At 33.5% G+C, this 25903-nt stretch overlaps 3 protein-coding genes across 6 annotated transcripts; 2 read left to right on the top strand and 1 right to left on the bottom strand.

Annotated features, from left to right (window-relative positions):
- Window positions 1-6215: 6215 nt before the first annotated feature.
- LOC112706320 (uncharacterized) lies at window positions 6216-11856 on the bottom strand. 3 transcript variants are annotated; one of them, XR_003155725.2, is made up of 7 exons: window positions 11493-11856; window positions 9485-9610; window positions 8850-8988; window positions 8655-8762; window positions 8455-8548; window positions 7895-8141; window positions 6216-7381 (listed from the first exon to the last, which is right to left on the bottom strand). XR_003155725.2 is itself a non-coding variant. In NM_001405398.1 (6 exons), exons 2-6 carry the CDS (start codon window positions 9601-9603, stop codon window positions 7975-7977), a joined length of 627 nt encoding a protein of 208 aa, NP_001392327.1. In that variant the 5' UTR covers window positions 9604-9610; window positions 11493-11747; the 3' UTR covers window positions 7752-7974. The 3 variants fall into 3 exon arrangements, 2 of the variants coding, with proteins under 2 accessions (NP_001392327.1, XP_025613358.1); NM_001405398.1 differs by lacking the exon at window positions 6216-7381 and having other exon boundaries at window positions 7752-8141; window positions 11493-11747; XM_025757573.3 differs by lacking the exon at window positions 6216-7381 and having other exon boundaries at window positions 7755-8141; window positions 9485-9522; window positions 11493-11747.
- LOC112706321 (oleosin Zm-I) lies at window positions 6249-7339 on the top strand. The gene has a single exon (NM_001405391.1). It carries the CDS (start codon window positions 6528-6530, stop codon window positions 7026-7028), a length of 501 nt encoding a protein of 166 aa, NP_001392320.1. The 5' UTR covers window positions 6249-6527; the 3' UTR covers window positions 7029-7339.
- Window positions 11805-24196, top strand: LOC112706319 (calcineurin-binding protein 1). 2 transcript variants are annotated; one of them, XM_025757571.3, is made up of 19 exons: window positions 11805-12070; window positions 12208-12282; window positions 12562-12681; window positions 12786-12826; window positions 13429-13640; window positions 14457-16306; window positions 17772-17978; window positions 18088-18747; window positions 18852-19087; window positions 19207-19417; window positions 19551-19706; window positions 20149-20306; window positions 20385-20577; window positions 20777-21159; window positions 21547-21727; window positions 21925-22154; window positions 22250-22913; window positions 23185-23254; window positions 23469-24196. In XM_025757571.3, the coding sequence occupies exons 1-19, from the start codon at window positions 12068-12070 to the stop codon at window positions 23696-23698; spliced, it is 5880 nt and encodes a 1959-aa protein (XP_025613356.1). In that variant the 5' UTR covers window positions 11805-12067; the 3' UTR covers window positions 23699-24196. The 2 variants fall into 2 exon arrangements, with proteins under 2 accessions (XP_025613356.1, XP_072056883.1); XM_072200782.1 differs by having other exon boundaries at window positions 19207-19421; window positions 19555-19706.
- Window positions 24197-25903: the final 1707 nt, after the last annotated feature.

Genomic DNA, 25903 nt, shown 5'->3' with positions numbered 1-25903 from the left:
ATATTCCAGATGAATTAGAAGAGAAACTGGTGAATAAGGCTTTAAATTGTGAAATTATGTGTTGTTGAAAGATGATAATAATGAAATTAGGGATTTGTGAATCTGAACTCTAAAGTTAGTGATTGATTTCTGATATGTTACTGATTCTGTTTTAACATGTACTTTTGTTTCTGATTTGTTACTAATTCTGTTCTATGGTCTTATGGATGATTATTTGATTTCTAGCCGTTCTGTTGCTGTTTTTAATTTGGATTATGATTTATTGATTTTAGTTATGGATGGAAGTATTAATCAAGAAGCAGTTGCTGATAATGCCTGGTTGAGTAATAATTCGTCTGTCAATCCTCCTAATTCAAATGATTCTGCTAATCGTAATCTACCTAGTTCGAATAATAGTCAGTCACAAGGTTCTTCTAATTTATGGATTTTGATGATTGATAAATTTTCATGTTGATTTTTAATATTTAGATATTTCTTTTTACTATTTAACTTTTGAGATTGTATTTTGATAAGATCATATGGATTTGATTGATGACACTTTGTTGTTGAATGCTAATTTTTGTTGTTGAATGTCCTGTTTGTTGCTAAATGATAATTTTTGTTGCTGAATGCTGAATGCTGTTGGTAATGGTGTTTTTGCTGCTGAATGTCTTGCTGTTTTTATTTCTTTATTTGTTTCTGAATGTTGGTGGCAGACTTTAGATATGGTCATGTTGATAATTTTTTTTCAATGTACTGTGGCTGGTCTTTAATTTTGTATCTGGTTACGGATACTTTTTTGTTTTATAGTTGCTGGTTTTGCTTTGATTTGTAGTTGCTGGCTCCTAATTATTGCTGGTTTTGCTGGCTTTGTTTGTTGCTGAATGTTGGTGGCAGAATTTAGATATGATCTTGTTGATAATTTTTTGATTTTTCATTGTGATGTGCCTGGTCTTTAATTTTGTTTTAATTAATATAACTTTTATTAATTTCAGTTATGGATAATAGTATTAATCAAGAAGCAACTGCTGATAATAATGCATCTGTGAATAATAACTTGCCTGTCAATCCTCCTATTTTGAATGATTGATAAATCATGATGTTGGGATTTAATATTTAGATATATTTTTTTATTATTTAATTTTTGAGTTTGTATTTTGATAAGATCAATTGATTTGGTTGATGATATTTTATGTAGTGTTTTAAATTTTGAAGATATTTTAAGATTTATATTCGACTATAAATATATTTAGGATGTTTATTTATAATTTATTTATTATTTTATTTTAAAATGATTTTTTCGGTTGAACCACTGGTTGGACCGGTTGGACCAATAAACCACTAAACCAGAGCAGTTCGATAACCGGTCTGATTCTCAGAACCTTGATCAAAACTCCATCGTGTATCTTTCTCCCTTTCACAAAAGTAGTATGTGTCTCTCCTGCTAATTCTGGCACGTACCAATATGACCATCTAGTGTTTTGCGATCGAAAATGCAAAAGAAAAAAGTGAAAAAATTGGACGACTAGTAAACAATACCTTCAATAATTTTTCATCTTCTGTTTCTATGTTTTTTGGTGAAGATTTGGAACGTAATTTTGAGATTTTCTTGAGTTTTTGCAGAAATTTTGAATTTGATCTTTTATGTTTTGATTGAAGGAAAAGAATCGTTTTTCATATTAACATTCTCACTGTTAGAAATAAGAGACTAACCTGGAGAAAAGATTTGTGTATTATTGACTGTATTCAAATTGTCTACTCAAATTGTCCAGAATGATACAATATGAAAGGATATTTATAGGTACTAAGAGAATCGTAATAATAAGGACGTAATCTCCTATAATAAATATTCAGATGTACTAAATAATACTAATTGATCCTAATAATATTCTAACATCCACTTGAGTTTGAAACTTATTTAAAACAACGAAATAAAGAGAAAAAAACTGCATAAACTGATAAAACGGGTGCAGACAGAACTGCCGGAAGGAAGCGCAGATGGAACTGCCGCTTGTCTGAAGAAAACTGCCACGAGTCTCAAGGAAGCGCAGACGAAACTGCCGCTTGTCTGAAGGAAGCGCAGATGGAACTGCCGCTTGTCTGAAGGAAGCGCAGATGAAATTGCCGCAATCGAAAGAAAGTGCAGACGGAACTGTCAGAAAGAAACGCAGACGGTACTGTTGGAAAGAAACGCAGACGGAACTGCCGCAAACGAAACTGTCACGAGAAAAGAACTGCCACGAGAGAACGCAGACGGAACTGCCACGAGAGAACGCAGACGGAACTGCCGGAAAGAGAGCAAAAAACTATATGATTTCTTCATGAGAATAGGAAAACAGCGGATGGCATTGGTGTTTGATCATTCGACTCGAAAAGACACAAGACGGAGAGAATAGGCTAGTCGGTGAGGTGAGAAAGTATCAAATGAGTGACAAAAGGAAAAGAAGAATGGCATAGAAAAAAATACAAAAAAAACTACGGTGATTTCACCGCAAGGAAAATAATCTATCATCTTCAAGGAGGATACCATGACTCTGATACCATGTTAGAAACAAAAGACTAAACTAGAGAAAAGATTTGTGTATTATTGACTGTATTCAAATTGTCTACTCAAGTTGTCTAGAATAATATAATATGAAAGGATATTTATAGGTACTAAGAGAATCGTAATAATAAGGATATAATCTCTTATAATAAATATTCAGATGTACTAAATAATACTAATTGATCTTAATAATATTCTAACACTCACTATTAAACCATCGCGAAAATATGTGTTTATACATAATTAATTTTTATTAAATTTAAGCCAACTTAGTTGAACTTAAAAAAAGAAACTTATTTTTATATAGTTTTCTTTTTGGTGGTCAGCTCAATTACTCTTACGCGTCTTAAGAAAAACATGCAAAGTATTTTTCCACAGCCTAACGTCGATGAATAGATTCTGTGAAATATATAAAACAAGCTTCGTCAGCTTTCTTGCATTGACACGAGAGAGTAAAACCAAAATTACAGTTCGAACTACGAAGTTATCACGTACTTAAAAACAATCGTAATAGTATTTTAGTAATAGAGATCGGGCGCATGTAGTTTAATCATAATCGTATATTTAATACGTAATGTAAACTTTAACTAATAAATTAATTTTCGTGCTTTCTTATTATAACTATATTAACAATTAAATTTACGTTTAATTTTATAAACTTACATACTTCTCTAACATATTAAACATGATATTTTTATTAGGTTTTAAGTAAAAAACATCTAACATTTACATAATTGAATATAATATTAAAAACTCTAATAAATACGATAATACATGCCTTAAAATAGTATAAAGTATAAACATAAAAATTGGAAATACAATGTATCATCATTTAATCATACAAGACATGAAAATAACTTTTCTTTTGTGGAATTGTCTATGGTGGGGAAAGTTGGTTCTGGTCCTTAAAGCACCTGATTAAAATATTCGAAATATGTGGCTAGATATGACGCCGTACCGTTGAAAATAATTCTACTATGTTTGGCCCCAGAATTTATATAATTGCAAACCGGGTTAAAGGGAATGTGGAAAATGAGAACGGTTTAGTTGCAAAAGAAGTTAGCCAGAGAGTGATTGGGCCGTATTGGACCTTGTGACCTAAGCATGATATAAGAGGTAATGCTTTTTATATGTAGCTGGACTATTTGTAGATTATTATTTTTTGGTAAAATATTTGTAGATTATTTAAGTCGACACATCAGATTAATTAAGTCGATCCACCGTAAACAAAAAAAAAGTAGGTGAGATTGATATATTTATTTGTCTTAATTTAATTATTTTTTACTTAATAATAATTAATAACAATTGTTATCCTGAGGATACTAACAATATAAATGGTAATGATAATAGTTAGTATTATTATTACAATCGTAATAAAAAAAAGAAATGATCATAATTATCAGAAAAATGTGAATAAGAATAATCGTAGTGAATATTAAAATAATAATAATAATTCCTAATATAATACTAATAATAGTAATTACACTAATATAAATATAAATAGTTGAAGAATACTACTCCTTAGGATAAGAAGAAAAAAGTCTAAAAAATTAAAATTTTAAAATAATGACTACATTTATTTAGTGAGAAAAAATTTAGTATATAATTAATAATTATTTTATAAAATTATTTAAATAAAAAAATTTTAACAAAAAATAATTATGTGAAGGAAAATTGAAGTGAACTAATGATATTTTTTAATGAAAATGTTATTTTTAAAGAATAAAAATTTTGAGGAGAACTCATATTTTTTTTGCTTCAAATTTGTTTCTTTGAAAAATAATGACGATGACTTGTCAACTTAGCTTCAACCACTATAAACAATTTAAAAGAAAGTCAAATTATCAGAAGAGAAAAAATATCAAATTAGTAGCAATTATTTTTTTTAATTTGAAGTAAAAAAAAGTTGAAGTGAGCCAAATAATATTTTTCTAATTTGAATCAATTATTGCTTAAAAAATGAAGAGTAAAGCTAACCGAATTTTTTTCTCCGTTTGAACAAATATTATTTTGAAAGGAAAAAAAAGTTGTAGTAAATGAATTTTGTTGTAAAATAATTTTTTTTAGAAAGGAAAAAAATAGGTGAATCAAGGTTTATAGTAAAAAATATATAAATGTTTAAAAATATTCATAAAATAATATTATAGAAACTAGAAAGTCAATTTTAAGGATGAAAATTTTTATTATTAAAAGAAAAGAAATGATGAAAAGTAAGAAATCATAAACCAAGACACTTAGTTATCAGAAATGTGCTTCTTTTCATTTTAAAATATTTATGAATCAAGAACTAAAATATTCATTAATTATAAATGTTTCCTGGACCTTAAAAGTCCTGAAGATACTTTCACCGTGGAAGAAGCCTCCTTCTTTTGTCTCTCCCCTTATCTCAATTCTCAAGCACAAAAAGATTCTTCTCTGAAGCCAATATTCCCATGCAACTTTTTTTTTAATTATTATTACAATTGTCTCGATATTTTTTTTTAAATTAAAAATTAAATTATCTTTTTTTTTCATATATTATTTTATAATTTTTTTAAAATTTTTTAACACATGAAATAATTAAATATTTAACCAATTCAATACATAGTTAAAGTTTGAATAAATTTTTCTTTTAAAACATATATTCTAAACTTACACAAATATTTCCCAAGCTTTATAATTTTATAAGAATAAAAACAATGCAATTAAATTTTTAATTAATTTAGACATAATATTTTATAATCAAATAAAATATATAAAATTTTTTATGTTAAATATTTGTATAATTAAGCTTATTATACCATAATATACCAATGAGTTTACTATTTAATTTCCCAAAAATATCGAAGTGGTTTTTTTATTTGTAAAAATCTAAGATCCCACATTTAAACATTTTTTTTTTATTAAAAATAGGTAACTTTACTCAAGGTAAATTCTCTTGTTTATAGATTTTATAATTTTTTTTGGGTAAATGTATATGAATATGAGTTATTAATATAATTAGTAGTAAAATGTTCAGTTACAATTATCTACATACATTAATACAATTAGCAGAAAAAAACTTAATTATTAAAATTTAATTATTTTATTAAGTCTTATAATTTTATTAAATTTATAATTAAATTTTTATATTTTTTTGTCTTTTAGTTAAATTCTTACATTATTTTTAATTTTATAATTAATTTTACTTTGTGTTAAAAATATTAAAATTAATAAAAAATTTCTTTCAAAATATATGTAATTAAAAATCTAATTAGATTCTTAATTGTAATTATTTTTAATTTATGAAAAATATTTTATTAATTCTTAACATTTTTAGAATAACAAAAATCTAATTACAAAATAAAAAATAATATAAAATTTAATTAAAAAAATAAAAATTTAATTACAAATTGGAAAAATAAACAAATAAGTCCCTAATTTTTAATTTAAAAAATACTTAAATTTTTTATTAATTGAAAATAAAAAAATAATTCTATTTTTTTTAAAATAAAAGATATTTAAATCTCTCTATCTAAATAAATCGATCTTCCAAAAAAATTTAAATATCTCGTATTTTAAAAAGTGAAAGATATTTTTATATTTTAAAATAAAAAAACCAAGAACCTATTTATGGTTTACTCATCAGAGCAATTAAGCCGTTAATTAATTAATGTTATGAATTTTTTTCCCAAATAGACAGTTATTTCAAAGAAAAGGAGACACAACTCTATTAAAAAATATCAAAATTACCATTATTGAAAGCATGCCATGGTCCCCAGCAGAGAAAGGGTCCTGTAACAATGTATGGTGATCAGTGTTAGAAGACACCAGTCAGTTAAAGGGACAGGTGTTGCATCACCTCCACCTCAGTTTCATGCAAAGCCGCCACGACACAGCAATGCACCCTCCCCTTTTGCCAGCTTAACCTCCCTTCATTGCTATATACATTCCCTTCACTTCTCTCTCACTCTTCCTCAAACCCCATCACTTCTTGTCTAAAAATTCTCAAAAGTCACCAGCCACCAAAAACCCATTTACCATTATGTCTGATCAAACAAGGACAGGCTATGGAGGAGGAGGGTCCTATGGATCATCCTATGGTGGAGGAGGCACCTATGGTTCATCTTATGGAACCTCCTATGACCCCAGTACTAACCAACCTATACGCCAAGCCATCAAGTTCATGACAGCATCAACCATTGGTGTCTCATTCTTGATCCTGTCTGGGTTGATCCTCACTGGAACTGTCATAGGTTTGATCATTGCAACACCACTTCTTGTTATCTTCAGTCCTATCCTTGTCCCTGCTGCCATAACCCTTGCACTGGCTGCTGGTGGATTTTTGTTCTCTGGTGGCTGTGGTGTTGCTGCCATTGCTGCATTGTCATGGTTGTACAGCTATGTCACTGGGAAACACCCTGCTGGCTCTGATAGGCTTGATTATGCTAAAGGGGTGATTGCTGATAAGGCTAGGGATGTTAAGGACAGGGCCAAGGATTATGCTGGTGCTGGTAGGGCTCAGGAGGGCACACAAGGGTATTGATCATCATTGTGATGAAGAAAAATGGAAGCTTTGTGTGTATGTGTGGGTGAGTGAGGTTGGAGGTGGTACTCGAAGTCATAGGCACCCTTTTTGAGATTTGCATGTTGGAGTTTCATGTCACGTTATCATGTTTGTATCTTGTGTCCACTGTCCAGTGTTATATTCTGTATTTGTCTTTTCACTTTTTATTGTATCTTTGTTGGTTTCTGAGGATGAATCTCTCACTTTATTTGTGTAGTCATCATGTTAATAAATCAGAACTCTTGTAAGAATATTTCCTCGTCTTAAGATATGTGTTTGATTATTTCTTAGAACTGTTCCTTTTTCACCATTTTTGTTGCTCTATTAACTAGCTGTAGGGGAAGCAAAGATATACATCAGATGTGTGTTAAAAATTATGTTTGTGAAATTGATTTTAATAATTAAAGTGACATTAATAGAAAAAATATAATAAAATAATAACGAGGTAAGAATAAATATGTATTTTTATTAATATTATATTTTAATTTTAGAAAACTACAAGATAGTATCTTAAAACTTATTTTTTTCAAAAGCATTTTAATTTTTCAAAAAGGCAATACTACCTTTATAAAAGCATTCTTAAAATTTTTCAAAAAGCTAAAATATAACCACATGATTTTTTTATTTTATAAAAAATATGTCACCCCTCCAAAAAAATTTTACCAGGTTATCCATGTGTGAATTCAAAGACATGCAACATATTGGTAATCAGAAACAAAACTGAAGTAACACATTTCTAAAATAGTAGTAAATAATGTTAGGAGCATCATCATCAAAAGTAAAAATGGAACCTCTGTTCTTGCATGCAGAATACATCTAAAATATGATGGGGGTATATAAAGAACCTGGTGGATTCCAAATTTGTCTTCAGTCTAACATGAATATGTAGGTGTGCCTCAAATAATGTTATAATCAGAATCACTTGTCAAAAAGTTTTTGAGACATGTTGAGTAGACCTTGACACTTGGTTCTTTGGTAACAAATACGGCGGAAGAAAAGAAGGGATGACGAATGCAATGCATAGACAGAGTAATGCCAGCGCCACTACCCACCAAGCTTTGTGGGGTATGCCTAATAATAGTTCGTCACAGACTGTAGTAAAAAATGAGGAGGATACAAGATATCAATATCAGAATTCCATGAGGACAAGTCACGGAAATAATGTAAATATCTTAAGATGAAAGAGAATTCAATGAAGGCATGCAATCAACCCCTTTGGATGCAGCCACTACTAATATCAATTAGTGTGTTTATGGCAATTACATAATTTTAACTTAAAAGTGTGAGAGTTCTTATATATCTGGAGTTAGAAAAAAAAAATAATTGGAGACAATAGAAAAGGACCAAATGGGATACGTCAAATATACATAGATTGCAAATACAGATACTTTGCAAAAAAGCTTACCAATGTTGAAGATAATAAACTGCCTCTCTTGTACATGTGGTATTGCTGGAAACCCCTCTGGCTCCACAGTTACAAATAATATGTTGTGTTTATCCTGAATTATGTCAATGTTGCAAGGGCAGAACACAATAAAATTAAGCACATGCATACATTTAAGTTTAAGAAATTTCAACTACCATATTTCACATTAAATATCGGACCTCATCACCATAGGATTTGAAAATGAGCTTCTCAGTGTTGAGTAATCTCCTGTTACTGTTCACCAACAATTTCGATTTAAGTAGTTGTATGGAGAAAATAGCTGGTACCTGGTGTTTTTAATTTTGTATATGTCAGTTTCCAGAGTAGAGATTTCCATGCAAAGAAATTAATGAAGGTATGCTATGTATACATACAGAAGCTGGATATGATATCTTCACTTCATACCAAGTGTGTGGTCTCAGATTCTCTAATTTATAAAAGCGAGAGCCACCTTGTAATAGCAACGTTTCTCTCTCAAGCTCTTCTCCAACTCTCAGAATTTTATCCTCATCCCTGCCACAGTGAGCATTTGACCTTAAGACTAAGTTCACAACAAGAATTCTGATATGTAGAATGTAAACCAAAAGCATGTTTGGCAAATAACTGTCTCAGGTAAAGATATTCCTTTGTGAAAAGAAGAAAAAAATTGTATGTTTTTTAGTTAAAAACGAAGTCTTGTCTTATTGATTGTCTATTTAGACATAATCGACTACATAGATCAAACGATATCATAATAAATCATATGCTACATGAGTCAATGTCAAAATGCCCTACATAAATGATATATGTTTAAACTATCTATATTTTAAATCTATTTTTAACAATTTTCTCTAAAGTCTGTTTAGGTCGTCTTCCATCTGAACCACTTTTCTTATTGGAGTTTTAATAAAACTTCTCCAAGCATATCCATACTATTTAAGATGGTGCTACCCCAAAACTCTTTTCTAATGCAATCATTTCTAAAATTTTATAATGGAAGCATAACTGGGGACTTTTATATGGTGCTTACATATTCCCAAAGCAGAGGGCTGGGCCCTTTATGATGATCTGGAGAATGCAAAGTAGAATAAACATATTACACATATAAATGTGATGGGTAGATGATGAAGATGACATCCAAATCTTCATCCGATACCTGAAAATGTCAGTATTTTAGTACACACTTGACCATATGATAGTATGCAGAATTTAGCATGTTTGTTGGTTTTTGTTTTTATGAAACTGCACCACCTGTCACCTGAGACTAGATAAAGAGGAGAATACATCACATGTATATAAGATTTTACGATTTGAGAGTGATAAATTTGTTTAGTTAGACTAGTTTGCCCTTCACTATGAAATAAATAGACAAATCAAATCTTGAAGAATGATTATGTCCTTGTATTTGGCTAAAATGAGCTTGGGAATTTACTTGATTATCATGGTGGGTTGGAGAGTGAGCAATTCTCTCCCTTTCTAAAGCAATCTTATGAACACAATGTTTGATTCCAGATCCCTGAGCTAACTAAACTAAGTAACTAACAACTTCCGCACAGAAAGGTAAACAAAGGCAGAACAATAACACACAGTAGCCTCTCGAATACTTTGAGAAATAAAAAAGACATGATAATGCAGCTTCAGAATTGGCAACTAATTTGGATTGAACCTGCTGAAATGCCCCCAGCTGAAGGGGAAAAGAGAAAAAGAAAAGAAAAAGAAGATGTCCTTGACTAGTTTTCCGTAGGCCTTTTATCAAACACCTTCTCTTCAGTTTCCACTCACAATTAATTTCGGCAATGATTTACAGACAGAACCAAAATAAAAAATTCTAAGCGCATTCCAGTCATATCAAAATTAACACTAAAATCTTCAGTTGCGGTAGAAACATGCATACCTTTAAATGCAAAACTTAGAGAAGCCAAAACCGGGTGAAGGGAAAAAGAGGCCGTTGTTAAAATTTGATAGTTAATTAGTTATTATACCCATAGGTGTAAGAACCGACCTGGTAATCGAATCGATCAGGCTACTGGGTCACTGGTTCAACCGGTGGATCACAGTTGAACCAGTCTTATTTAAATAAAAATATAAAATAGTAAAAAACTTAAAATTAAAATTTGAAATACAAGTTCAATTTTTTGAAGTCATAAACTAATTAACAAAAGTCTCGTTGAGACAAGAAGTTCAACAAAACAACAAAAGGAAAAACAAGTATGTATTTGAACTTGTAAAAAGCTCACTCCTTGCTGATGAAGATAGACTTATGCCAGCTTAAAAGCTGGAATTGAAAAAATCTTAGCCATAAGCACTAAAAATCAAGGGAAGGGAAAACAAAAATAGGTAAAAAGATAATAAATCAAGGCATTGCACACTTGATTGACGAAAAAGGTGCTAACAGTCAAATTATTAATTTGGTTAAGCTCAAACTGGTTTGAAAGTTAAAATCAAAACGTTTTATCTTTTATCTGCATACAGTTTTCAGTTCAAGCACACACTGACAAAGTCAACTAAACAATTTAGTTCAAATTTGATATTTTCTAGAGAGGCTTTACACCAACCAAGTCCTATCTAACTATGAATAATATTACAAATAGAGCGACATAGAATCCTCCCAACATTATTTTCTTCAAAAGTTCAATCAAAAAACATATAACTGGCACTTCAACAAAATGTGAATTCAGAACACTTTCCAATCAAAACCACTCAACAAATCCAAGTATGAAAAAGATCAAAGGAGCTAAAACCAATTCAACAATCAACAAAGACGCAGCATATTCATAATCAGCAAAACCACTGCATATTCATATTCATAAACAAATTCAAAAACCAATTCAACAATCAACAAAACTCAGCATATTCATAATCAGCAAAACAACTGCATATTCATATTCATATTCATAAACAAATTTAAAAACCAATTCAATATTTCAACCACTGCCATATTCTAATCAGCATCATAAACCAAGCAACAATAAAATTAACAGCAATAACATCAATGAATAACTGGAAATATTAGAATAACTGGAAATTAAAATGGTTACCTGTTGTTGCAGAGGCAGAATCGATTCCGGGAGGTGGACGACGCACGGCAGCGTGCAGGCAGCAACAACCACGGAGGCACGGACCACGGGGAACGAGCAGTAACAACCACTCACTGAGACGGAGGAAAGGCGGAGGGAGGCGCCGCGAGCATGCAGTGGCGGTACCGAGGTGATCTCCTAGCTCTGCCTCTATGTGACAGTGTCTCTGGTGGTGCTTCAGATTCAGCCAGGGTTTTTTTTGTTAATTAAAACCTCAAAACGACGTCGTTTGGAATGGGCGTTTAAAAAGAATGAGAAGTCAAATGAACTCTCGTACTTTTTTCTATTTCTAAAATAATGAAAAGAAAATAGAAAATGACAAAAAAGCAGAGAAGCCCTAAAACGATGTCGTTTCTTAAACAGTTGAAGGGCCGTTCTGAGAGCGCGCCCGCTCTCCCTCGCTTACAAGCTAAAACAACCGGAAACGGAGAGAGAAAAAAACATTCGAAAGCTAAGACTGAAATCGAAGCTTGGAACCCTAAAAATTGATGATCTAACAGTGACAAACTAACATTTTGCATTTCTGAACATTGGATATGGTACATGCATTTTCGTCTTTATCGTGTCGTTACTGCGATAGCTTCTACGTTTCTCACCAGCTTCGTCTTCAATGAAATGCTAAGTTTTCGATTTGGAATCTGATAAGAGCTCCTTTTTTTTTTTCTTTTCTTCTCAGTTCTCAATTGCAGCTATCAATGATACTGACCCGAAAGCTAAATGGGAGCCACTAGCTCCTACCAAAGAAGCTCAGGCATGTTCCTTTTTACTTAACTTCTATGATAAATGGTTATGGCATTATATTGGAAATTCAGTCTAGGGTTCAGTGACTAGGGTTCTTCATAATCTTAGTAGCATTGAGGTAGTAATGTTCCGTGGCTTGTTGTTAATGTGCTTGTTTTAAAAAAAAATTATAATCATTGTTATTGTTTGAAATCTAGGGTTATGAAATTGTGATCGACATATCCGAGTGTCTCAAGTGCTGCATAGCATTATTCATTCAGCATCATTTTTCTTTTCCCTGCTGTTTCAGGAATTTCATCTGACTCAAACTTATCATGATGGGCTACTCAAGTTACAATCTAAAGACTACCAAAAGGCTCGCGAGTTATTAGAATCAGTACTTAAAGATCCTCTTTTAGCTAATGCACAGGTTTTGGATTTCACCTAGTGCATACTTTTTTTGTTCCATGGTTGTATACACTTTCGTTTTAAATTGGAAGTACAATGATCTAATGGTGTATTTTCTGTCATCAGGTGGATAGCAGTGTCAGTGATAGTCATCTTTTGCAACTAAGGTTTTGTTCTTGACTCTATTATGTATTTCATTCTATCTCATGTTGTGTTTTCAATTATTCTGTTGTTGTATTCTCATATAAACCACCTCCTCTTCAACATTTAGTCTGTTAGAGTGACACTGGGCGCGAGTATATTGCAATGAGTTCCTTTGCCATGGGTTAAGGGATCACCATGATTATGATATTCTGATAATTTTGTTAATTTATGCATTTTGACAAAGTGCATGGGTGGTGGATGTTAGTCATAAAACCACTGCGGGTCTTTGTAAAAATGGTTGCATAGCCCCACACAACAAAAGCAAAGGTTGGCAATCCCCGTCAACAGATGAGTATGAGCTATTTGCATAGCTTCATATATAGGCATAATTTTGACTTTTTTAGATTGTGCTTTCCAAGTGCTTGGCCAGGGTTGCTTGATGTGGATTTCGAGGCCCTATGTGACTTGTGTCATACATGTCTACAAATGTCTTGTGTCATTCATGTTGCAGTTCTCTATGCAACTGGGTTTTTGGCCTCCCACGTGCTTGTATTATTATTCTTCTCTTCTGAACAATATTCTTCTTTAAGTATATGTGATTGTTAGCTATTGATTTTTTCCACAGATTTTTGGCACTGAAGAACCTTGCCACCGTATTTCTTCAGCTAGGTTCTGCACATTATGAGAACGCTCTGCACTGTTATCTTCAAGCTGTCGAGATTGATTCAAAAGATTCTGTTGTCTGGAACCAGCTGGGAACATTGTCATGCTCAATGAACTTACTGAGTATTTCCCGTTGGGCATTTGAGCAAGGCCTCTTGTGTAGCCCCAATAACTGTAAGCACTTGTATATTTTTAATTATGTCCATTGGTTGGGGTTTTATTTGTTGAGCTCTCATTAGTATTTCCCGGCTGTGAAATTCAGAGTTTGTTTCCCTTCTGTATGATCTTTGTCCTTCAGTTGAGTGTATCCTTCATTCAGTCTCTCTGTTCTGCACTGTTCAAATGCATTATGGACAATAGAACTACTTTTGTTTTTTTTATTTCCTTCTCAGTTGGCATCAAATATGAAATTAATATATGAAGAAATGTGAATTGCTATTCAGCAAGAAGTAATTTTTCATTTATTCTGACTGAATGGACATCAGGGAGAATTTATGTTACGTATTTGACATTATTTTACAAGGATTAACCACTCCAACCATAACATTTAAACATAGCTGAACTTTGTTCCTTTTTTGGAGGTTAATTTGTAATTATACACTCAAGTAATTTCTATCTAACCCTACTAAATCATAAATAAGTAGAGGAGTCCGAATGCACAAGGCTCCTACAGTTACGGGATATTAGGTCAGGCATTGACGCCCTTTTACCCCTTTGAGCACCATGACTATCATGTCTCAAGTTTGAAATTTTACTACGATGTGAAGATCACCCTCTTATTCAAGCAAAACTAGTTATTTCAAAATTGGTGAGGTAGTTATTTCTTATAATAAGATTTTTTTCTCTGAAAGTTCTTTTCAAATCACATTCTTTTCAATAGTAATTCAGTGCATGTCATCTCCTCCAAATATGTACATATTACATAGAGCATAATGCACATGTTACATATGTATATGTATTCGTGATCTTTTGCCCTTGATGTAACTACAGGGAATTGCATGGAAAAGCTTTTGGAAGTTCTTATTGCTATTGGCGATGAGGTTGCTTGCTTGTCTGTCACTGAGTTGATTTTGAGGCACTGGCCATCACATTCTCGTGCATTGCATGTTAAAAATACCATTGAAGAGTCAGAACCATTGCCATTTGCTCCCAGAGGCATAGACAAACTTGAACCGAAACATGTGCGCCTCAAATTTCCGGATAAGAGAAAAGCTAGTAATGAGAATCCAGATGAGGGTGTTGCATTCAAAAAGCCAAACCAGAACAGAGAACTGCAGCTGACAGAAGCTTCCTGGGTGGCTCTGGCCGATGCCCTGCTGGAAATCCTACAAAGTTCTGATGTAAACCCTAAAAAATTGTGCATCTCTCCGGATGTTAGACTAAGCATAAGCTTACCTTGTTTTGAAGCTGCTATGAATACCGTGGAAGGGGTAGGGCCCTGTGGTGAAAGCAGTGCTTTGCGTGATGGTAACATAGAAAGGCCAAGTGCTAAAGGTAAAGAAGCAAATATCCAAGAAGAACAACCACATGAAAGGCGAAGTTCTCGACTAGAAAGGCTGCGTAGTCGTAAACCAGGGAAAGAAGAATCGGATTCTTGTGGCAAGGACCGGGCAAAGGTTGTCATTCAATACTTAGAGCCATTCATTGATCGTGGATTGGGTAGTCCAGATGTTGCTGATAGTGATAACTCTGCATTATCCTATTCAGTAAATTCTGAAAATAATAATGTTTGTGCATTTCTATTACAAACTTCAAAAAATTACGGTGCTTATCATATGGGGCACTTGCTTTTGGAAGAGGTTGCAAGACAAGGCCTCCTATATCAAGATGCTTTTGTCAAATTTCTTGAGTTAGAAAGGTTGACACGGCATTGGGGAATGGAACGAACTGCTGAATGTAGTCTTTTTCTTGCTGAGTTGTATCATGACTTTGGATTATGCTCCTCCCCTGGTTCTAAACAATCAGAATATATGTCAGAGACATCTTATCATCTCTGTAAGATCATAGAGTCTGTAGCTCTAGATTATCCATTTCACTTGAAACATGCCTTGAATGAAGATGAAGGTTTGCTTGGTAGTTTCCAAGGGATGGATAGAATATCAGTTGATACCTCTAATAAGAGCAATTCAGACAGCTCGTTTCTGATGGAGAATAGTGCATTTTGGGTTCGATTCTTCTGGCTAAGTGGGAGAATGTCTGTTTTTGATGGTAACAGGGCAAAAGGTTGTGAAGAATTTTGTATTTCTTTGTCACTTTTGGCAAAGCGGGAAACTATGGAAGATTCTCTATGTTCAGTCCGTCGTATGCATTGCAAGGCCGTAAAAGAGCTGAACATTGATAGAGTTCTTTACGAGATCAATATATTAAAGGTCAATTTCTTGATGGAAAATTCTGTCATTGAGATGATGGAACAAGAAAAGTATTTGGAGTGTATATCATTGCTCTCTCCACATCTATTCTCCACACAGGATGTCTACATTGATGCATTTTCTCTTACAGTGCCAGATAAAAAAGATGAAAAAATAACTTCCATTGAACTAATGGCTTTAGATGTTCTAATAGAAGCATGCCAGAAGATAGAGCCAATGGATGTAGAAATGTATTTCAATTGCCACTATAAAAAGCTGAAAATACTTATGGCAATAATGGGATTAAATAAATGTATGACATCATTTATATTTTCTGATCAAACTACTGACTTAGTGGTATCTCCTAATTTTGAGATTGATTCAAATGAAAGTTCAACCAAGCATTGTAGTCACTTGGTTGCACAGGAAGTGAAGGCACTCTCGGATTGTATTTCTCAAGTGAAGAAAGTTATTGACCATCGTGGAGATTCTGTAAGTATATATCATTCTCGTTAGTTTAGGATTCTAAGCTGTGATAGCCAGGAAGCAAGTTTCTGAGAAAAATATTCTCACTGTTCACCCAGGATTAAGTTTATGAACTACAAATGTAATTAAGTTTCCTTCATGTTCACAGCAACATCTAGATATTGTCAACATGGTAAAACATTTCTCATTGCATGTAAAAACCAAAAGGTTGTACTTCATCCTTGTGTGTGGTCATGATTTTCTTTCCCCTGTAGTGAGAGATTTCTTGTGTTAGATTCAAGGAGACTGATTGGCTCTGGTTTACATTTTATCCTTTTGGGTATATATGATGGTTTTGGTCATAATTTTTCTATTCCATGGAGTGTTTCTTCTCTGAAATTATTTTTCTCCTACCAAATCAGAAGAAAAAAAATTAGGACAGAAGTTACTTTTGGAGCTTTGTTCTCCCGCTTATCTTGTTCTTTTCCGCTAATATGTATTTCTTTTGTTCCGTATGGAATTGGAAAAGAAAAAAAGGGGTCTGATTCTTTGATTTGGAATTATTTACTGGAGACTGTTAATTATCAACTGAATCTTTTTAGGTTTTCCTTTTGTATTCCCCCTCTTAGAGAGTCTTTTAAACCTACCTCACAATGCTGTTAGTTATCCAAATTATCAGCTTGTTTTCACTCTAACATTTGGGGTTTATAACAATTGGATTTCATTAAGTTATTCAGGATTTGGTTTTTGCTTTATGTTTTGAAATGGTTTTGTTGATATGGACATCCATTTATTGAACTGTTTTAAGGGAAAGATACAGAACTTTGTCTGCACTGCAGTTTTGCAACCCTGTTGCTCTTTCTCCTACTATAGCAGGAAGTACTTATTTACGCAAGAGTAGAAAATCCCCATCAGTTGGCTTACGTGCACTTTGGTCCTGTTACTTTAAAAATGTGCAAAATAGTAATAACCTAAGTGCACATAACTCAAAGTTGCGGGAGTTCTGTAAATTTTTTCCTACTTATTTAATTGTTTGATGTACTAATCAGTCGTCAATATTTAGTAACATTTTCACTGTGCAACAATTTAAGGACTTCCAACATTTGTAAGCAATTTTTGCTGTCCAAACTGTGAGTATATGTCAAATTAACATGAGCTGCTGCCTTGAGAACATGATCAATCAATGCTTTAATCTCATCTATGGAACTGCGCGCATCTAGTGGGACAAGACTTCGACATTGTCTCATTCCTGATGCAATATTCTAATTTCTCTTTTATACATCGATCATTTTCTTTTCTCTTCAGTTATGGAGGATATCTTATTATCCTAATTGTTGCATTTTTCTCATTTTCTATTTAAAAAATAAAATTAGCCGCAATATGTGTTATGTGAAATCTGGTTCACATAACCTGGTTTTAGTCATGACACATTTTCATATTTAACTATCGAATATCACTTGTAGTGAAACCATTAATGTTCTTATGCTGGCAGGATGGCCTTACAGTTCCAACAAACAGCATTATCCAAATGCAGTCTCTATTATTGTTAATCATGAGATATGTTGCAAACTTACTTGTCTGTAACAAAGCCTCTGAACCAGTACATTCTGATGAAGAAGAAAACAACTATTTTGTTGATGCAGCCATTGTTTTCTGCAAACTCCAGCATCTCAGCCCAGCTACACCTATCAAAACTCAAGTGAGCTATCCTGTGGAAAGAAATTTACTTTCAATGATTTGGTTGTACTATGGTTTTTTCTTTTGGGTAATTAAAAACATCTCTATTCTTTTCTGAACCCTTAACTCAGGTTGATTTAATTGTTGCAACGCATGACTTGCTTGCTGAGTATGGACTGTGCTGTGTCGGTGAAGGTGGAAAAGGTGAAGAAGGAATATTTCTTAGATTTGCAATAAAGCATCTCTTGTCCTTGGATATGAAGCTTAAGTCGAGCTTTAACTATCTAAATAAAGAATCCGTGCAATGTGAAGAGGTATCCAGGAATAGTCTTGTAAATTCATCTGCAGAAGATTCAAAGTCAGATATATTAGATGTCCAGATGGATTGGACAAAAATAGGAGAACTAAATTCTGGGAAGGAGGTTTCTGAAGGAATAATATCAGAAAGGATTGCATCTTGCCGAGTTCAAGAAAAAGACAGCAAGGAAATGGTGTGTGAAGATCATGGAGGGGCTGGGACTGACAGCGGTTTCAGTAAGGTTGAAAATCCAAGCAATCTATTGATTGATGGGAATGAACTTTCAGAAGATGAAATGGAGGAACTTGAGTCAAAAATTGACAGTGCCTTAGATCAATGCTTTTTCTGTTTATATGGATTGAATCTAAGATCTGATTCATCATATGATGATGATATAGTGATGCACAAAAATACAAGCCGGGGAGATTATCAGACCAAAGAACAATGCGCTGATGTTTTCAAGTATGTACTTCCCTATGCAAAGGCATCTTCTGTGAGTGCTCTCTATCTCTAATTTCTGTGGCTCAGTTTGTTTGCAGAATGTTGTATAGAACGTTGTTTCTGATTTTGTTTTGCTAAAAATTTTGTATTTACAAGAGGACTGGATTGGTCAAACTTCGTAGAGTTTTAAGAGCCATCAGGAAGCACTTTATGCTGCCACCAGAGGACCTGTTGTTAGGAAACCTGATAGATAAGTTCTTAGATGATCCGAATGTTTGTGAAGATAAACTCTCAGGTGATGCTGGATCTGATGGATTTCTTGAAGCTATAAAAAGGATTATGTTTCCTGATAAGGGAGGACTTGTACAGTACAACACAACATTATTGAGGAGGTAAACATTTATAAAGTACTGTTATGCTAAACCAGTCTCTTCTATATTTTATGCCATGTATCCATGATATTCCCTGCCTCTAGCTTCTTAGGGTTAAACCAAAGTGTATTTGTTTTCAGGTCTGAGCCATATTTGGAGGTCTACTGTAACTTGTATTATTTCTTAGCTCTATCTGAGGAAATGAGTGCTACAGATAAATGGCCTGGATTTGTTCTCACCAAGGAAGGAGAAGAGTTTGTTGAACAAAATGCAAAGCTCTTTAAATATGATCTCATGTACAATCCTCTACGTTTTGAAAGCTGGCAGCGACTTGGGAATATTTACGATGAGGCAAGTTAGAAATAATAATTGGTTCACTAAACTGTAAACCCTGAAAATTCTGCAAAGGCAACCCTTTTTTTTTTATTTCAACATATGTTACCATATATGGTTTTATGAATGTTTCTTGATTGTACTGAGCCAGGAAGTAGATTTGTTGTTAAATGATGGCAGCAAGCATGTAAATGTTGTGGCATGGCGGAAGAATCCTACTTTATCCAGTAGAGTGGAAACAAGCCGAAGGAGGAGTAGACGGTGCCTGCTAATGAGTTTAGCTTTGGCTAAGACCTCTGCGCAACAGGTTTTACATTCTTTGTATTTACGCTTTTTAGTTTTTAAGTCGGAGATGAAGCCTATTATAATGTCCTTTTCCTGGAGGAGCATAGTTCCTATCCTGGGGTATTACTCTCTTGGTTAATCCAAAACAAAACTTAAGAAAAGGAAAGAATTTCTATGGAAAAAACGGTTCCTTCCACATGTTATATTCATTGTAAATCAAGATTATGGCAGTCATTATTCATGCTAGCTACGCGGTTCCATTGAATTTCTGAAAATATTGAAGAATGAAGTTTACAAAAACATTATCTTTTATGCTGTGATATGTCCAACATACAATTTCTTATGGATTTGCAAAATTGTATGCGTGCGGTGTTTATTTAACCCTAACCATACTCTTAGACTCTTTTTCAATGTTGAATCATATTGATTATGTTTGTAACTTTTTCTCTGAACGTGTTGTCCAGTGTGAGATACACGAGTTACTAGCACTGGTATACTATGACAGCCTTCAGAATGTAGTGCCATTTTATGATCAGAGATCTGTTTTGCCCTTAAAGGATGCAGCATGGAAGATCTTTTGCAAGAATTCAATGAGACATTTCAAGAAAGCATTCATGCTGAAGTATACATTCTTTGCCCATGGATTATTGCGTGTCTCTTTGGTTCTTTGGTGATGTTTATGATTGATTTCTTTGTGCAGGCAAGATTGGTTGCACGCATTTTACTTGGGTAAACTCAGCGAAAAGCTTGGATATTCACATGAAACTGCACTAACGTATTATAGCAAAGCCATTGCTTTGAACACATCAGCTGTTGATCCTGTGTATAGGATGCATGCCTCACGTTTGAAGCTGCTGATGAAGTGTGGAAAACATAATTTGGATATTTTAAAGGTTTTTATTTTTGTTCCCTTTTCTGACCACTAAACTCTATTTTGGTATGTTTTATTCATTGCTATTATGCATTTATTCTTGTTCATTAATTTTTTTTTTCAAGATATTTTTGTGCTTTCAACTGTAATCGTTAATTTTGAAGTTAGGAAGGAATCTGGTGCACCTAATCTATAATTGGCAACACTTTGGTCTTTGGCAGGTTCTTTCATCACACTCGTTTGATCAATCTGTAAAAGATGCTGTCATGAGTATCCTTTGTGATGTGGATAGCTCATTATCAAATGAAAAGGAGAGAAGCATTAAGGCCAATTCTCTAGAAATTAACAATGAAGGGTTGCTCAAATTGGAGACTGCATGGTCTATGCTTTATAGTGATTGCCTTTCGGCCCTCGAAACCTGTGTGGAGGGAGATCTCAAACATTTTCATAAGGCCAGATACATATTAGCTCAGGGGCTTTATAAAAGGGGTGAGAGCGGTGATACAGAGAGAGCAAAGGATCAACTTTCTTTCTGCTTCAAATCTTCACGCTCATCCTTTACAATAAATATGTGGGAAATTGATAGCACGGTTAAAAAAGGACGGTACGGTTTTATTATTACTCCTTTATTGTTAACTTACTGCAAGTTTGAACTTGAACAAAATGGAATTTTACCACACACTATTCAAGGTTCATACAATGGATGATTTTGAAGTATGAATGACTATTACATTGAACATGCTGTTTAAACAATCTTTCGAATATTTGAAAGATGTGATTTCTTGGAAGGATTCTCTTTCTTTTATTCCCCAATTGGAAAGAAATCATACCCAAATTGTCGTGTAACTTTAGGGTTTCCCTGTTCAATAAAAATAAGCATTGGATATGAGTATGACTTGTTTATTGTTACAATATGAAGGAGCAAGGATATAGCAATATTGTCAACAACATAGTAGTAAACCTAACCTATGTTCAATTTTACAATATTCAGGCGCAAGGCACCAGGGTCAGCTGGGAACAAAAAATCCCTCGAGGTTAACTTGCCAGAAAGTTCACGAAAATTCATTACTTGCATTCGAAAGTATGTGCTGTTTTATCTCAAACTATTGGAAGAGACTGGAGATAGATGTACTCTTGAACGTGCATATGTTTTTCTTCGAGGAGATAAGCGGGTAAATCACAAAGAGCTTGATTTACTGCTTAAACTGAAGTTATGATTTGACTTATGCATATTCACTTTATATTTGAGAATTGTTTGATAGATTTTGATTTGTAGAATTGCTGCTGTTATTTCTGCATTCTTTGTGTTCTGATCTGATAGATTCATATGCTGGTTGTGTTTATATATTGACTTCCACCATATATGCAGTTTTCACTATGCATTGAAGATATTGTACCAGTGGCCATTGGAAGATATTTGAAAGCCCTGGTTTCAGCTATGGGCCATTCTCAGACTTTAAGCTCTGGTCCAGTAAGCAGTTCTGACAATGTGCTCGAAAAAATGTTTGCTTTGTTCATGGAGCAAGGGAGCTTATGGCCAGAAATATGCAGCTTGCCTGAAATTGAGAGCCCAGATACATCAGAGAGTATCATATACGGGTAATAAAATGTGAACAACAATGACCGTCCTTAAGCATAAATGCTGAACATTATTTTCAATGAAAAAGCTTATTCAAATCTTCTAATCTTTTCAGATATCTGCATGAACACATTGTATCATTGGAGAAAAATGGAAAACTGGAAACCCTTGAAGCAATAAATGAGAAGATTAGGAAACGATTTAAGAATCCTAAGTTCTCAAATAGTAGTTGTGCAAAAGTATGCAGGCATTCTTCTGTTGCTTGGTGTCGAACTCTTGTATATAATTTGGCACAAATTACTCCAATATCATGTGAATTCCCGAATAGAATTCAAGTTCAGAATTCAACAGATGGTGGGATGGATAATGGCCAACTGCTCTGTATTGACTTGCAACCGCACGAATTATGGAGTACAACTTTTGAAGATCCAACTCATTTGGAAAAAATTGAAACAAAATGGATCGCGATTTTATCAAAAATAAAGAATATAGTGATCAACAAAGTTTCCGATGAAAATTTGGAAACTGCAAACACTTTGCTCCGGGCTTGCTACAATTTTTACCGGGAGAGTTCTTCTGTGGTGCTTTCCTCTGGGCTCAACTCTTATTTGATCCCATACCAATTAGCAGCAGAGACCCCATTCAACCCTAATATGAGTGGGATTGAAGCACTTGATCTGAGCATCCCTAGGAAGCTTCTTTTGTGGGCATATGCTCTACTGCACGGACGATATGCAAATATCTCCTTTGTTGTAAAGCATTGTGAAGAATTCACAAAGGTAGGCTAACTGAATTTCTCTGCTGGAGTTGTTTGACGCTCGACATTCAAGTGTTCCTAATTGACCTTGGATTTACACCGTACAGTATGAATTAGGAGTACTTCTCCACGGGACAGTGGGGCATTATGCAGTACCTCTATGGCTGTTGTTGTCTTGTATATTTAAAGGATTAAGAATCTTTTCTTTCATGTTTAGTTGACAATGTCAGACATTATCCTGAAGTAAGAGAATCATTTGACCGCCATTCCTAACTTGTATTTCTTTTTTGCAGTCAAAGATGAAAAGAGGAAGTGGAACTTCACCCGGAATTTCAAACTCACCTGCTGCCTCTACTCTTCCAGGTTATTTTGTCCTCGACAATAATGTTATTTAGGCCAGAGTTTAGTGCCACTCATTATTGTCTATTGCCACATCTTTTCATGATATTTTTCTACCCTACATCATGATTATATACTCCCATTATTTTAGACATACTGATCTAAGGAAAAATAAGTGTAGTTACACTACACTTAGAAAGCGATGATTTTTAATGATACTACTACGTGCTTGTTGTAGGTAGCAGCAGAAGTGTACAAAATTCTGCAGGATGTAGTGATGTTGATTCTACCCAAGTCACAGCAGTCGGGTCTGGTTCTTTGTCTGGCAGCAATACAACGAACTTCGTGAGTTCCGATGAGATTCAAAAGAATCTCTTTGCTTTTCCATCCCACCTGCATCAAAATACCACTAATGATGCAGAAAGAATCAATTTGACAGCTCGAGAAGGAGATGCAGATAGAAATTGATTTTGTACAAAAATACGAGGCACATCTCATAATAGCCGCCTGACTTGTGCGCTCTGCCAATAGGGCTTGAAGATGTAGATAGTAGTTGTAAATCTTGGTGTGTTATATAAAAGATTCGGCAAGATGTAAATAGGATTCTAGTTGATGATATCAAATTTGTTAATGTGGTTCGTATAGTGAAACTACAACACATACATACGAGTTTTAATTGACTATTAATATGATAAGTTTATAAAATTAGATCAAATCAAAATCTAATTGAGAAGAGAATTTGAGACATAATTTGGGGTTAATTTGATCTAATTTCATAAACTTATCAAGTTAGCCGTCAATTAGATCTACTAGGTGTATTGTGATGTCACTTAACGAGTCACATCAAATTTTGACACCATTAGCAACGGAAGGATTAAAATGACTAATTTAAAATCTTTGAAAGACGAATTTAATAAAAAAAAATTCGAGAACTAATATAAAAATGAGTAATTTTTCGAGGATTAATTTAACCATTTACTTTCAAAGTTATTTTACCTACATCTACATTTGCACTTTTGATGGGAGACCCAAGGTGTATTTTCCAATTTTGTTCTAGAAAGTCTGGAAGAAAATCAAACGATGAATAGAGAAAGGTTCCATCAAAGCAGTGAAAGAGTTTCCAATTAAATTAAGTGGCGCAGGCTGATCAAAATTATTTAATGGGATGCTTCTAGATTCCAAATGGACATTTTGAGGGATGGTTCGGAAGAGATTCATTTGCAATCCATTCAGGATTCATGTGGTTTTAATCAAGCTCTTCTGGCAGAGGTTTTTTTTTTCTTTTTTCTTTTTTTTTTTCAGTATCTTTCAGCATGTTAGCCAATGATTAATCTGTTGGAGATTGGAGTTTTATTTAAGGGTATTGTCGACCAATGAATTGTCACATGCACAAGGTGGAATTTGAATGTCCGATACTTAAATGAATTAGTGAGCTAATTATTAGAGCAACTCAAGTTAGCTTGGCAATAGGGTTATTAGAGAAACAGTTTCTTCCCTTATTAAAAAATGGATGGATCTTATACTTTTCATGTTGCCGAGTGAGGCTCAAGCTATGTTTGCAAACTCATTCGTGGATGTTATCTAAAGACAGTTTGCTTCTGGTCATTCATTTAGTATATTGATGGGAAATCCATGCATGCAGTGAAGAATGGGAAGCCACGGAACCAATGGAGATATTCACATCCATTTTGAGAATACTAAGTTACTCTTTCAATATTAGCAGCTTGCTTATCGGTGGGTTAGGCCCTGTTGGGTTTTAAATTGATTGATGATATCTTCAATGCTGTTGGCTTGTCAGAAACGTAATAGTTTGCATCTCAATTTAACTCAATATTTTGATATTATAATTTTAAATGACACAATTTACAAAATTTCTATTATATTTAACGATTTTACAATTTAAATCTTATTATAATAACATCTTTTATATACCTAATTTACTTTTTCAATTTCACGTAAAATATTGATTTTAAACCAATAATTTTGACAATTAACGTATGAACATTTTATCAAAAGAGAAATATATATTTTAAACTTGTTACGTGGAACCTATAAAACATTTCTTTCCCTTCCGAATATTCATCACAATTATTAGTGCCTAACAAATATTACGAGTAGAAAGTTTGAATCGAAAACTAATTTACTTTTTTTCATGTCTGGAAGGGAGGCGAATGATAAATTAGGTATCTTGTAATGAATTAAGACACTAATAACGCATAACGCATTCAGTTCAAATTCACATGCCACATTGCCACATCCACCGTACCGTGCTGTTATTAATTATGACTATACAATCCATGCAAATCGATACATAACGTATAACATTTTGATCCTACCGTAACCATTTCTAAATGGTCTGCTACGTTAACCTGATCAGATGAGGATAAAATTTATAGAAACATTACTACGTAATATTAGAATATTAGAACTCTCGCAGCCGTTCATTGCAGGGATTCATTCAAGAACCAGACGAAACGGAGTTACGCGAAAATAAAAGGATAATATTAAATGACAATATGTTAGTTTGAGAGAAAAACCTAGGAAGTTGGGTGAGATATTACCAAAGACTTGGACAAGGATTAGATACAGAGTTAGAGAAAGGGCAGGTGCAGCACACAAAAGAAGCCCTCATTTAAGCACAGCTAATAAGCTTGGTAAATGTTTGAAACTGAA

The sequence above is a fragment of the Arachis hypogaea genome, chromosome 8 (assembly GCF_003086295.3).
Source record: "Arachis hypogaea cultivar Tifrunner chromosome 8, arahy.Tifrunner.gnm2.J5K5, whole genome shotgun sequence".
NCBI lineage: Eukaryota > Viridiplantae > Streptophyta > Magnoliopsida > Fabales > Fabaceae > Arachis > Arachis hypogaea.
Note: the sequence above shows the minus strand (reverse complement) of the source record. Positions and strands in the feature narration are given on the sequence as shown.